Source organism: Gekko japonicus, unplaced genomic scaffold (assembly GCF_001447785.1).
Source record: "Gekko japonicus isolate JY-2015 unplaced genomic scaffold, Gekko_japonicus_V1.1 scaffold94, whole genome shotgun sequence".
In the NCBI taxonomy this organism is placed as follows: domain Eukaryota; kingdom Metazoa; phylum Chordata; class Lepidosauria; order Squamata; family Gekkonidae; genus Gekko; species Gekko japonicus.
Genome location: NW_015174274.1, coordinates 275,249 through 288,034, shown reverse-complemented (window position 1 = coordinate 288,034; position 12,786 = coordinate 275,249). Strand labels below are relative to the sequence as shown.

Genomic DNA, 12,786 nt, shown 5'->3' with positions numbered 1-12,786 from the left:
CCTCATTTTTACATAAGCTGCTAACCATGCATCTAAAGCACGGGTTCGGTCCCATACTAACCGGATGCTTTCCAAGTCATTCGGCTTATACATCACAGCCATACCCAACACGAAGTCTCTTGTCCCCCTCCACACTACAGACACAGTTCAACAATCATGTCCCCAGGTCCCAACCTTCCCCGACGATGCCCTCGCTGCCCTCCCCGCTCCTGGGCTGTCTCGGCTGAACTCCCGAAGCTGGGAAGTGCCAAGTCATGCCCCTCACCGGGCGCCCAAGGGCTACCGCGGGCGCCACGCCACTGACCCCGGCTGCGGGCTGCGCTGCGCCCCGCATCGCATTGTCCCCCTTCTTCGGTCCTTTCTCGTCCCAGTTTCCCCAATTTTGCCCATCTGCCCCCGCTACAGACTGCAGAGAAGCTGGATCCCAGGAGAGGAGGGCGGCGACGGCACTCAGCCGCTGCGCTGTAATGTACTCAGGCTATTGCGTTACAAGCGGCGGTGGTGACCCAGTGAGCACACGCCTCCATCCCAGGCAGCGACAAGCGACACCCCTTCCTCCCACAAAAGTGGGCGGGGGAAGCTGGAGGAGGAGGAAGAGGGACAGGCTGGAGGCTGCTGGCGGCGCTGTCTAGCTCATCTGTAGTTAGCTCGATGATGTTTCGCCCGGCAAGAGGCAGGACGCCCGGCAGCCACAGGAAAATGAATTGTTTCAAGCAGGATCATTCCAGACGGGTGGATGGTGCAGACCCCAGGGACACCTTGAAGGGTTACAATATTTATTCCAGCGGCCTCCTCTGCTTCCGGGATTGCGGCGCAGCAGGCGGACATTCTGCAAGAGAGAGACAGTCTGACTCTGGCAGCAAAGGGCAGGGGGAGGGGGGAGCAAAGGATCGGGGGGAGGGAGCCCGCAAAACCAGCGGGGAGCCCGGCCCCGTGGGCCCCACGCAGGCTACGGGCCTGGTTGAATGTATTCAAGGCCTTTTTGAACAATGCAGAATTATGGAGAAGGGTGCTGTCTTTAAACTTGCTGAAGGTCTCTTGTGGGCCCACACCATCTTTCGACTACCACCAATTATTCTACAACCATTTTTTCAGCCACTTTAGTGTTGCCAATTCTGGGTAGGGAAACTCCTGGAGAACGAGGGGGGGAGCCTGGGGAGGGCTGGGGTTGGGGAGGGGAGGGGCCTCATCAGGGTATAAAGCTCCCACTTTCCCAAGGGAATTGATCTCTGTCACCTGGAGATCAGTTGTAATACCAGGAGATCTCCAGGCCTCACCAGGAGGTTGACACCCATACTTGTCCCTACAGTGAACTGAGGCTTTGGAAAATAGGTTCTCACTCACCCTTCTGCAGCTTATCCTGTGGATTAAGGAAGCATCAACATCCCATTGATCTACCATAGTTTTATATCAACTGCAGTTCCCCTTTAAGTCCCATTGATCCACAACTGTTCCCTACTTGTCTATCATGGCTCTTTTGTAACTTGGTGAGTTTGGTGTAGTGGTTAAGTGTGCGGACTCTAATCTGGGAGAACCGGGTTTGATTCCCCACTCCTCCACTTGCACCTGCTGATGTAACCTTGGGTCAGTCACAAGCTCTGGCACAGCTGTCCTTGAAAAAGAGCCGTTTGTGTCAGAGTTCTCTCAGCCCCACCCACCTCACAGGGTGTCTGTTGTGGGGAGGGGAGGGGAAAGGAGTTTGTAAGCCGCTCTGAGACTCCAAGTGAAGGGTGGGTATAAATCCAATCTCTTCTTCTTCTTCTTCTTCTTGGTAAAACAATATGCAGGCTATATTTTTTTCTTCAGCATAAGGAGCTTTTTTAACACTGACTGTACAGGGAAGCCAAAGCTTGTCAGAAGTGCTCTGCCAAAAAACGCATAAGATGTGTATAGAAATTTCACAGCCACGTAACAGGCCACCTTAGATAAAACAGGAGAGGTGAAGGATGATTTTCGTTCCTACTTTAAAAAATTCTTTTGTTGTAATTAAAGAACAAAATAAAAAAGAAGAATGGTTAACTGGCTCTAGGCTCTCAACACAGTATTAAAGTTTAAAACACATGGGAAATACAGGAGCCTTCCAAGTTGAAGAACACACACCTACTTGGAGTCGTAAATAGAAACCTATTTGGGTTAACATCTGGTCTGCTTTATAAGTAGGCTTGCAAAACAAAACAAAGCAAATCCAAAAAGACAAAGGGCAGGCACCTCCAGACTCCCTCCCTCTTCTTGATGCATCTGCATGCTTGTAACGGCCAGGTGCTTCCAAGTTTTCCATCCATGAAGGTGTCTCTGTACATGAAATGCCAGGAGGCCTCAAACACGTTTTTGCAATGTTTGGGGAAGATGGATAAAGAAGGCAGCTTCATTTTGTAACGCATATTGTTGGTTTGCTTTTTAAATGATGTTTCTAATCCTTGTAGCAATGAGGGAAAACTTGAAGGTGCATAGAGGAATCATTGAACATTGTGAAGCCCAAAATGTATTTATTTGTGAGATTTGTACCATGTTGGTCTATTATAAGATGGCTGTTTGAAGGAATGCTTAGCCACAGAGAAGGACCAGACTCAAATCCGTGTTCATCCATGAAGATCACTGGATAGGTGGCTTTAGAGATATCATCATCTCTCAGCCTAATCTGTCTCGTAAAGCTGTTACTGAGAATTTTACCACTTTCTGTATGCTGTAAGGAAAAGCTCTAAGAAAACATTTTATTATTTAAAATAATTATACTGCTACAGGTGGTATATCCAGCATCCATGGCATGTAGCACACTTGGACACTTTGTGGTCTCTTCTTAGGCCCCTGCCACACGGCAGGGAAAACAAAGTTGAGATGCCACGGCGGGATCCCCTGAGCCATGGTGTGTCGCTCCCCGGCACGATCAGATGCCGGGGAGGAAGAGTCGGATGGGAGGGGGAGGCTGCCGAACTGCGCATGCTCAAGTACGGCCAGGGGCCGGGGGCCGGGATGTGCCAGCGCAAGGACCGCGCCGGCGATCCCACGGCCCGGCTTGAGGCGCTCTATCCGATGAACCACCAAGGTAGGTGGTTCTTTTTTAGTGCAGGTTTTTGGGCGGGAGGGACGGATCGGGGATGGGCAGGCAACGATTCCCAGATGTTGCCGTGGGATCGCGCCCGTTTGCTCTGCCCCCGTTCCGTCCCGCTCCCGGCCCAAAACCCCTCATGTGAACAGGGCCACAGTGTTACACACCTATTATTTCACATTTTAACCACTGCAGCACCATCCATTCCTTTCAAACTTGTTTCACCATGGTATACTCAAGGCTATGTTGTACAATTTTGTTTTAAAGTATGCACCATTGTCTGGCTTGCATTATATCAACATGGATATCGGGCTTTATTCATTGGCAGATTTCAGATTTTGTTGTGTGAAATACTAGGCTCCACTGCTACACTAGAATAAAATGGATACAAGTAAAGTTATCTACCGATCCCTATTCAAGAAAAACTGTTTTGCTTATAAATCGGTGGCAATGAAAAACCTTTCCAGTGCATAGATCTATTGCCTTGTCCTCTCTCTCTTTTTAGGACTCTACATGTCCTGTAATCATTGTCATTTTTATTTACTTGTGATATCATGGGTGGTAATTGGTTCCTTCCACAGTCAGTGGGTGCCATTGATGCCTATGAAAGAAAGTAAAGGGAACAGCTCCTTCCCCATTCATGTTTTGCTTGTAGTTTGTGCCATAAATCTATGGGAGATACTGACCTGTGGGGGAGTTACATAGAGTTGTTTTTAAAAGAGATGCCAGCATGCGGGGAGTTATGTAAGGATAAAGATTGGTTGAGATTTTCGAACTGTCACAATCAAGAGAAAAATATCCTGGGTTCTCTTTTCTGGTTCAGGAAGTCCCAGAGGTGCAGTGTGGACATCCTGGAATCTTCTGCACCAGTTCATTCTCTCCCTGACTGAGTAATCTCCACAAATAGAACTCCTGACCTTTTCCTCATTCATGCTGCCCTTATATTTTCATGCCAGCTACAGCCTTGTTAACAGAGACAAGGAACCATTCAAAAATATGTATTAGCTAGCTAAAAAGAGCCTCTTCTGTTGTGATGGTTGGGCCTGCTGACCTAGGAGGTCTTTACAGCTCATGGGTGCCCAAAAAGGCACTGGAAGAAAGCACATGTTTCATCCCCAATCATATGCCATGTTTTTGGTGCGTTGAGGAGGGGAAAGTCCTTGAGAGCTGAATTGCCATCTCTGTGCATTAGCAACTGACATTATTATTGCTATTATTGCACCCTAGTTAAAAAAAAAACTGGGTGTGTTTCATTTTCAGATTTAAATTGTGCATTTCTTCCTTCAATTAAAAGCTGCTGTGTGAATGCAGTCAGAATGCAACAGGTCACCAAGCTCCATTGGATACAGCCAGATCATGACTTGGTAAATAGGCAGCATTGGGTAACATACAAGTTGCAGTTGCTTTTGCACCTGCAGAGCTGCAGAACTATATTTTGTGATAACCAGAGAAGAAGGCTCAAATTTCTCAGTATCATGGAGAGGTCATACACAGAATCACACACAGATCAATTGGGCTGCAACCAGTTGATGATGCAAAAACTCACCCCTGCTTGCTTGCCAGCAGCAGAAGCAAGTGGAACAGAACTTACATCCACACAGCTCTGTCTCCATAACACTCACTCCTTCTGCCCCACCATCACTCCATTACACCTGTGCAAAAGGGCATATACAATGGTGATTTTATCCCAGAAAACTCCCCTTTCTCTTCATCTTTCCTTCTCTAACAAGCTGCACTTTTATGCTACAACATGGCTCAACAGAGAAATGGGGAAAAGCCCTTTATAAGGGCTCCTGAGGCCATGGTGCATGGCTGTGAGGTGCTGTGTACCATTTTGAAGGTGGAACTTAGCTCTGCATGCCCTCCCAGTGGTGGCTCTGGGTGAAACCACAGAAAAACTGGTGGTTGTTTTTCCTCTAGATTAAAAGGGAAAGTCGTGGGAACACCATGAGTCATTCTTAGAATGATCACAATATCATGGTCATTCCTAAGAAATCTGGGAGCGTCCTGCATTCCATTCAGAAAAAAAAAAAACTGTGTGAAAGCAGCCATGGAAAACCAGAGTGGACGAGAATTAAGGAATAGCATAAAGTTAGAAAATATATGTTGGCCTGGAATCTTGATGATGTGCTTTTTCACTTGGTAGTTAATTCAGAGCTGAGGTATATGCAGATGTGAGCCTCACTAATAGTTCTGGATATCCTCTAAAGCAATTCCTAAATTGCTGGTAATGCAGATCTCACTTATGGTGAAATACGTTTCAGATCACTGATCTGACCACAGGTAAGACCTGCATGCCAGTGTTGTTAACAAAATACTCCGAAGTTATATTTACAATGTCCATTTCTACAACTGATTGTATGAGTGGGCCTTCAGAGCTCAAATTCTAGTTAACACACCATTAATCTAAGTGGGCAATACTGGAGATCAGCACTATTATAAACCTCAGATAAATGGAAGTTGGATATTTATTATGTAAAGCTGCAATACGAGAGTTCCAAAATGTTGGAAAACATGCTAGGTTGGAAAAATATATAATTTCCCTTTGCTGGGAAAGATATAATCTTCCTCTGGAGAGTCCCACAAAGCCAAAGCTTAAGTGTTTTTCAAAGACTTTATAAGGTCTATTTATTTGGGCAGGGTTTGTGGTGAGGTTTAAGCCAAAATGTGTAGCATAGTGTTAATACATTTTATATTTCTGTTGAATTTTAAGTTATTTTTATATCTGATATGTCCTAAAATACTGTTGCATGCCATCTTACAAGAACACTAGCCGCTAAAAATGACATCACATGTTTTTTTAAAGAATTCAAATCCAATACCTTTAAGTGTTATTCCTGTAACAGAAAGATGATGATGAGTTATGTCTTGCTGAGGGGCTTCTTGCCCAAATGCTATGAAGGTATGTAGCTGTGTCAGCAGAAGTCTGGGACCGCAATGCCTAATGCGAGTTGGAAGTGAAATTGAGTCTTGCTTATGCCATTGTTCGGAGTAGTTCCAATTTATTTGGTTTACTGCATAATGTAAACTTAAACCAGTTTAAGTCTCCTGTTCCTTCCCCAAAGAAATCCCAGGTACTGTGGCTTTGACATACTGTATTCAAGTAGAGAAAGATGATCCAAAATTTGCATATTTCAAAAAAGTCACTTGTGTTTAAAGTGGTGATTTTAAACATGAATCCACCATTTAGAAGTGACAGAAGTTACATATATTTGGCATTTGTTTATACCTACTCGGGCATAGAGTGTTAAGTGAGAAACAGTGCTAAGGGGCTGGCAGTGCTTGATTAAATTAGAGACCCCTAGTCTTTTCATAAATGTCATTTCTCAGGTTACCCATGAAACATAAGGACAGTTCTCTTCTATATGTTGTCGAAGGTTCTCTTCTGTTGATGTGTTTTTACATACAACAGTCCTCTTGTCTCTGGTATTCTCTGTGTGGATATTATCAAACAAAAGTCCACTGGCACCTTAAAGACTAACGATTTATTCTGGCATCATCTTTTGTGAGTCAGAACAGTTAGCTGAACATATTAACATCTGTAAAGGGTAGATGATGTTAAGAAATTAGCACCCATAGTGAGTGAGAAATCACTTGTTCAAACCTAGAAGGACAATAATATTGAACTAATTAATTAGCCCTAATTCTGCACAATCATGTTGGGCTCTCCCTTTGAAATTCTGTAGGAGAATAGTGACTTTTAGAATAACAACAGAAAGCTTGGAAAATTGAAACGTTCACTCACTGGTTTTCCAACATGGTGATTTTTAATGTCAAATTGGTGTTCATTAATTCTTTTGTATTAGGGACTAACCTGTTCATCCGATGCAGAAACCAGAAGGGCATTGTTTATTTATTTTTGTGAGGGCTTTTTAATGTGTGTATGCCTGTCATAGTTGACTTCTGGTGGCCTCTAGTGGGGCTTGGATGTTTCAGAGAGGTGGCTTACTGTTGCCTGCCTCTGAGTCCCAGCCCTGGTGTTCCTTTCCAAGTACTTGCCAGGGTCAGCTCTGCTTAGCTTCCAAGATCTGACGAGATCAGGCTTGGCTGGGCTATCCAGGTCAGGGCAACTAGAAGGGCACCGTTGACACATGATGGCATATACTGCAAGGAAGGATGAGCAAGTGGATGAACACAAGATGGTTTAGCTGCTTTTATTAGGTCCTGTAATAGTACTGCCTGAGTGTATTGTGGGGGCAAAGTTGGCATTTTTGTTTGTTGCAGGAAATTGTTATAAGTTAGGAGTCTTATCTGCGAGCAAGAAAACTCCTGCCACCCAAGGCCTGTGTGAGAGAAATGTCATTGTCCAGAATGGGTTGCAGGTCATGATGCTATGTTGGACTGGTTTGAGTTGGTAGCTGAAGGTGGCAAAGAGAGGTAAACTGTTTTGCCTACTTTGGTTCTGTCTTGTAGCAGGCGATTTCTTTGTTGTCATTGTTGTTGGGGGTTTTCTTCCACTTGCCCTTCGTTTCATTTTATTCATCTTTCTACCATCTTTCATTTTCAGATAAACACATCTGTTATTTGGGCCACTCCAAATATTTCCTTTGTAATCCCTCTGTGGGTTGTAATATTAGCCGTACTCCTTGGACTGCTGGTTCTGGCTATGTTGACTTTAGCTTTGTGGAAGGTAAGTTGCATATTGGGGGGGAGGGATTTAACTGAAGAGAACAATAAGCAATGTTTGAAGTTACTCCCCCCCCCAAAAAAAAGGGAGGGGATAACTTGTGATCTTCTGACCAAAATAATCACAGACATAGATGGGTGTTGGGTTTATTTAGCATAACTAAACAGTTCTAAGAGGCAGCTTGTTTTCAAAATCTTACATTATTAAAAGCTCATTATAAGTGAGCAGTGAGAGATTGGCTATGAACTCCAAGACCTGTGATCTTCTTTGGTCCCAAGAGTTGCACTTTCTGTAGCATGCTACAAAAAAGTGTCTCTAACGTTGTTTTCTGCTTAAAACCTCCTCAAGGAATTCTCTTTTGTAACATGATCTTGTACCCTATTTAGAGGGGAAAACATATTTTTAAGGCTGCAAGTGATTTTATTTTAATATCAGTAGGTTTTGTTTGATGTTTTTACTACGTTGCTGAAGACTTGCAATCAATGAAGTCGCTGGCAGTTTACAAGGTTTTGTTTCAGGATTTGGAAACAATTGACTTCACATAACTAAAAATATGCACAGCAGAGCAGAGACTCAATTCAGATGTCACAAGCAAACTGGAATTTATTTATTGAGAATATTTTTATTCTGCTTTTCTCTCGTACTGGGACTCAACATAAAAATACTATGGCCCCGGTCACACAGGCCAGATAGCGCGGGGAGGAGGCATGGCTATTAGCCCCATCACAATTTGAGCCTCTGCAACACAATCAGATGCGACGGCGGCAAACCGCATTGTTTTTGTCGGCACGTGGTTCTTGCAGCGCTTCAATGGGGCAAAAGGAGCGTGCTGGGGCAATCAGACGGAGACAGTCCGTCTGCGGCCCATGGCAAACCGTTTGCTAGTAGCTCGTGGGCAGTACTTTTTAACTCCGAATCTTCGGCGGTAAACTACGGGCTGGGAACGGGCGGGCGACACTTCCCAGATGTTTCCGTATGATCGTGCCCATTTAATCCGCCCGGCAGTCATGCCTCTCCCGAGGCAAATTCTCCATGTGACCGGGATATATATATACACATACATACACACACACACAATCACACACACTCCCCAGTACAGACTTCAAGCAGTTAACACGCACAAGGATATCCAAAACAGGTGATGGTTCCTCCAATGCGGCACAATACTGGGCCACAGATTGAGAGCCAAGGCTTGTGCCAGAGGTTCATCCCTGTGGTTACAGCCAGGTTTTAAATACTTGTAGAAATGCTCACTCAGGTCTTACTTAGCTGACATTAATGTTTCCAGTTTCTGCCTCCCTCCATTTGTGGTAGGAATGAACCTGGTTAATGTCAAGCTATCCTCCCATCCAGTCTCTTCACACAATATGCCAAGGTTGAACACGAGAGCGTCATGATGTCTTAAGGTTGAGCCCCTTAAGAAAATGATTTTTTTCTCCCCATTAATAAGAACTAAGCCACAATAAAGAACCTGGTTAGTGGGGGTAAGACCGCCTCATCTTCATTCCACCATGATTGATACCATTTCTCAGAGGCATTTGTTATATTTATGAACATATTTCCCATTCTATCTAGGCTCAGTATCTTCCCACTTGTTTCAGCCACTTAAATCTTCCAGATACTATCCCTTAGTTAGCATTGCTGAAGTTGGATAATACTTGAGATCTCTTATCAGATGTTATACGTTCAAATTCTGAACAATTAAAGCACCTTTACATTTTTAAAAGTCATCATGAAGTCCTAATACAGATTTTTCTCATTCAATCCTGATATTGCTTCCATGGTATCTGGAAAATCTGAATGAAATTTTAATAATCAAATTAAAAGTAACTTATTTCAGCCTTTAAAAAAACTTTGGATATTAAGAATGTATAAAATGCTTAGGATCTCCCATATTGAGCTTTGGTTCCTGGGGTGGCCAAACTGTGGCTCAGGAACCTCATGCGGCTCTTTCACACATATTGTGAGGCTCCCAGCAGGGTGGCTGGGGAAGCGAAGGGGAGGCATGATTGGTCTTCCCTTCCCCAGCTAGTGTTCCCTTCACTGGGTAGGCTTGAGCTAGGGGGAGCAGAGAAAGAAAGCTACTTTAAATGTGTTCTTAAAGAGACCCACCTCGCCGGCAGGCTTGGAGAAGGTATTTGTCTCTTTAAATCCCTTCTCCAAGCCAGTCCAGCCTGGTGTGGGGGTCTTAGAATATGCATTTAAAGTTAAAGTTGCTTTCTTTCCACCTCTCCCTCCCTCCCATCTATTTGCTTTCTTTACACTTTCTTTCTACCTTTCTTTCTTTCTCTGTCTCTTTCTCCCCTCCCTTCCCATCTAATCATTATCAATATATATTTTTACCCCTTTTGTTTTTATTTTTGGCAGTCTCATTTAATGTTAAGAAGAAGCAAATGTGCATATTTTTCTTTAAAAACATGTGGGTTATATTTATTCGTGTCTTGTGGCTCTCAAACATCTGACGTTTATTCTATGTGGCTCTTACGTTAAGCAAGTTTAGCCACCCCATCATAGTCAGTCTACCTATTTCTAAACAGTATCTTCAGGCCTGCACAACTTCAAAGCCACAAATCTGAAAACAGTCTACTATCCACGAAGTGCTATTCAGCTTTCCAAAGAATAAGCTTAGTGACTGCCATCTTCTTGATTTGTACTGGAAAGATCCTCAAACAGTCAGTCAAAGTCCAAACTCTCTGACTGGTAAGTTAACCAGTTAAGAGGCTCTTCTGAGAACTCAAGTGTCTCAGACGTCTGTAAGCCACCCCACCTTTAGATCTTACCTCATTAGATGGGATAATACAGAATAGGTCAGGTACAATCTGAAAAGGTGAGTCCTGAAAGGACTTTGCTTTTCTGATCTACCCAGTAGTAGTAAGGTGTTGCAGACTGGTATTTTGTACTGTATGAGCACCATTTTTTTTTTTTTGGTGAGTATTTGTGTGGGTGGTTTTGCGCACATACCTGGAAGTCATGGTTGACCCCTAATCGGGCTTGGACATTCGGAGAGGTGGCTCGCTATTGCCTGCCCCTTTGTCCTGGCCCTGGTATTCCTTGGAGGTCTCCCATCCAAGTACTTGCCAGGGTCAGCCCTGCTTAGCTTCTGAGATCCAACGAGCACCATACTTTTTAATCAGCATTTCTTCCATTAGACCACTTCCCTATCATAATCACATTTATTTGATGTTATACCTGATCACAGCTCCACACCATTTACTCCTTATTTCTACACTTCATGGGAAGCTAGGACTTTCTGGACTGTAATCTCAGTAGGTAACTCTGACAGGGCAAAATCAAACATCCAGTTTGCCAATAGTAGCCAAAAAATAGAGGGAGGTAGAGAACCTCACTATTTGGTGACTTCTCCATTTCAGTTACCACATCAGTTGTACCGATGAATTCACTTTGATCACACAGGCAAGCTTCAGATTCTGTAACATTTGTTCCCAAATAGTCTGATAGTCTATTATCCATATAAACCTTTCCTGATTTCTTGTCTGAGAGAATTGCTTTTAGCTGTTGACCCCACAGAAATCTCAAACTGTTTCTTAGAGATGGTTTGAACCCCACGTCTGCCCACAGGTTATTTGTTTCTCGATGCTGCTGTTAACTGCTTCTACATGGTTTAAATCCACATGGGGGTGGGCCATCGTGTTTGGAATCTGCTTACCATTTGGATGACCCTGTCTACAGAAACCAGCAGCTGTTAGCAATGTGATGCTTTGGGGAAATTTTCTTTGTGTTTGGGGCCAGCCACCCAGTAAGTAAATTTCAAAGGCTACATCCTCTATGTGGTGCTGCCAACTACAATCCTTTTGGAGTGTTGCCTCTAGATGGGTATTGGGACATTTGGACCAGCCGTTGTTATAAAAGGCAGTTTGGGGGTTTGGTATGAGTTCTCTTTAAAGCAAAAATGTTGGCAGTACCTGCTCTTTCACTTCACATTTGTTTCAGCGTGTATAACCAAACTCTACTGAGAGCAACTTAGAGAAATCATGGCATGATGGCTGGAGGCACCTCCTCTATGGTTACTGGTTTGTTTCTCTTTTGTTCTAGTGTGGCTTCTTTGACAGGGCAAGGCCCCCAAGAGATGACATGGCCGACAGGGTTCAGTTGACAAGTGACAAGACTACTGACACATAGAAGAGGAGATTTAAGTGGGTCGGAGAGTCCTCCTGATCAAGACCAGAACCCTGCTAGAGATTTCATCTACCAGCAGCCTTCCTTTGAACTCAAGACTGCCAAGATGTTGCAATCCGAACCATGTGATGTTCTGCGCATTCACTACATAATGACCATAGAAGGCAGAAAAGAACATTTATTGCTGCCTCAAAAACATACCCAGATGATGAGTGGGATTTTTTTTTTTAAAAAAAAAGATCACTCTGGACATTCAAAACTGTGATAGATTCCTTGCAACACATGTGGTGCATTAAAAGCACTCATAGTCTGAACCGTGCAGAGATGAAAGGCCTGTGTTGGCTTAGAAGACAGCCAGGACAAAATGTTCAAACACTACTGTATAATGGCAGAACATTGTGGCATCTCCCTAAGGATAAGAACTTTTTAGGAAACTCTGGCTCAGGGAGACAAGCAATATGTTGGTACTGTGAAAGTACTTCTGAAAAGCAAAAGCGGCCTATAAAAATACTTCATAAATAAGGCACAATTATTTATTTTTACACCTTTTATAGACTGGGCAACTAGCTAGAAGTTCTGAAATCTTATATTGACGGTAACAGCTTACATTATCTTGCATGTAAATAGAGTGGGTGTAACCTGTACATTCCACAGACTCGTTAAAAGTGTTGGGGGGGGGAACAGAATTATAAATTATTGTATATGGTGGAAAGTACAATAAGGAGTCATAAAATCCTAAATCTGTAAAAAGGTCCTGAAGATTATATAGTTTACCTCTATTCCCTAAGGCACAGGGTACTAAACCCTCCTTGTTTTGAATCTCATCCATACTATAGTAAGAGATCCAAGTTATCCATTTCATCTTGATTATAGAATACTGAAAAACAGGTGTCCTCTGCCAGAGAGAGATGCCTAATTCTAAATAAGAGTCTATTTTAAAAATGTGTACTCTAGTAATACAATCCAGCTGTTTCTA

General features: G+C 43.5%; 1 protein-coding gene across 1 annotated transcript in view; it reads left to right on the top strand.

Annotated features, from left to right (window-relative positions):
• Positions 1 to 12,487, top strand: part of ITGA8 (integrin subunit alpha 8) — a 165,125-nt gene extending 152,638 nt beyond the window's left edge. The window contains exons 29-30 of the mRNA XM_015423753.1: positions 7,554 to 7,676; positions 11,727 to 12,487. Of these exons, the coding sequence (XP_015279239.1) occupies positions 7,554 to 7,676; positions 11,727 to 11,813 (210 nt within the window). The 3' untranslated portion in view covers positions 11,814 to 12,487. The remainder of the gene's footprint in view (positions 1 to 7,553; positions 7,677 to 11,726) is intronic.
• The last annotated feature ends 299 nt before the right edge of the window (positions 12,488 to 12,786 follow it).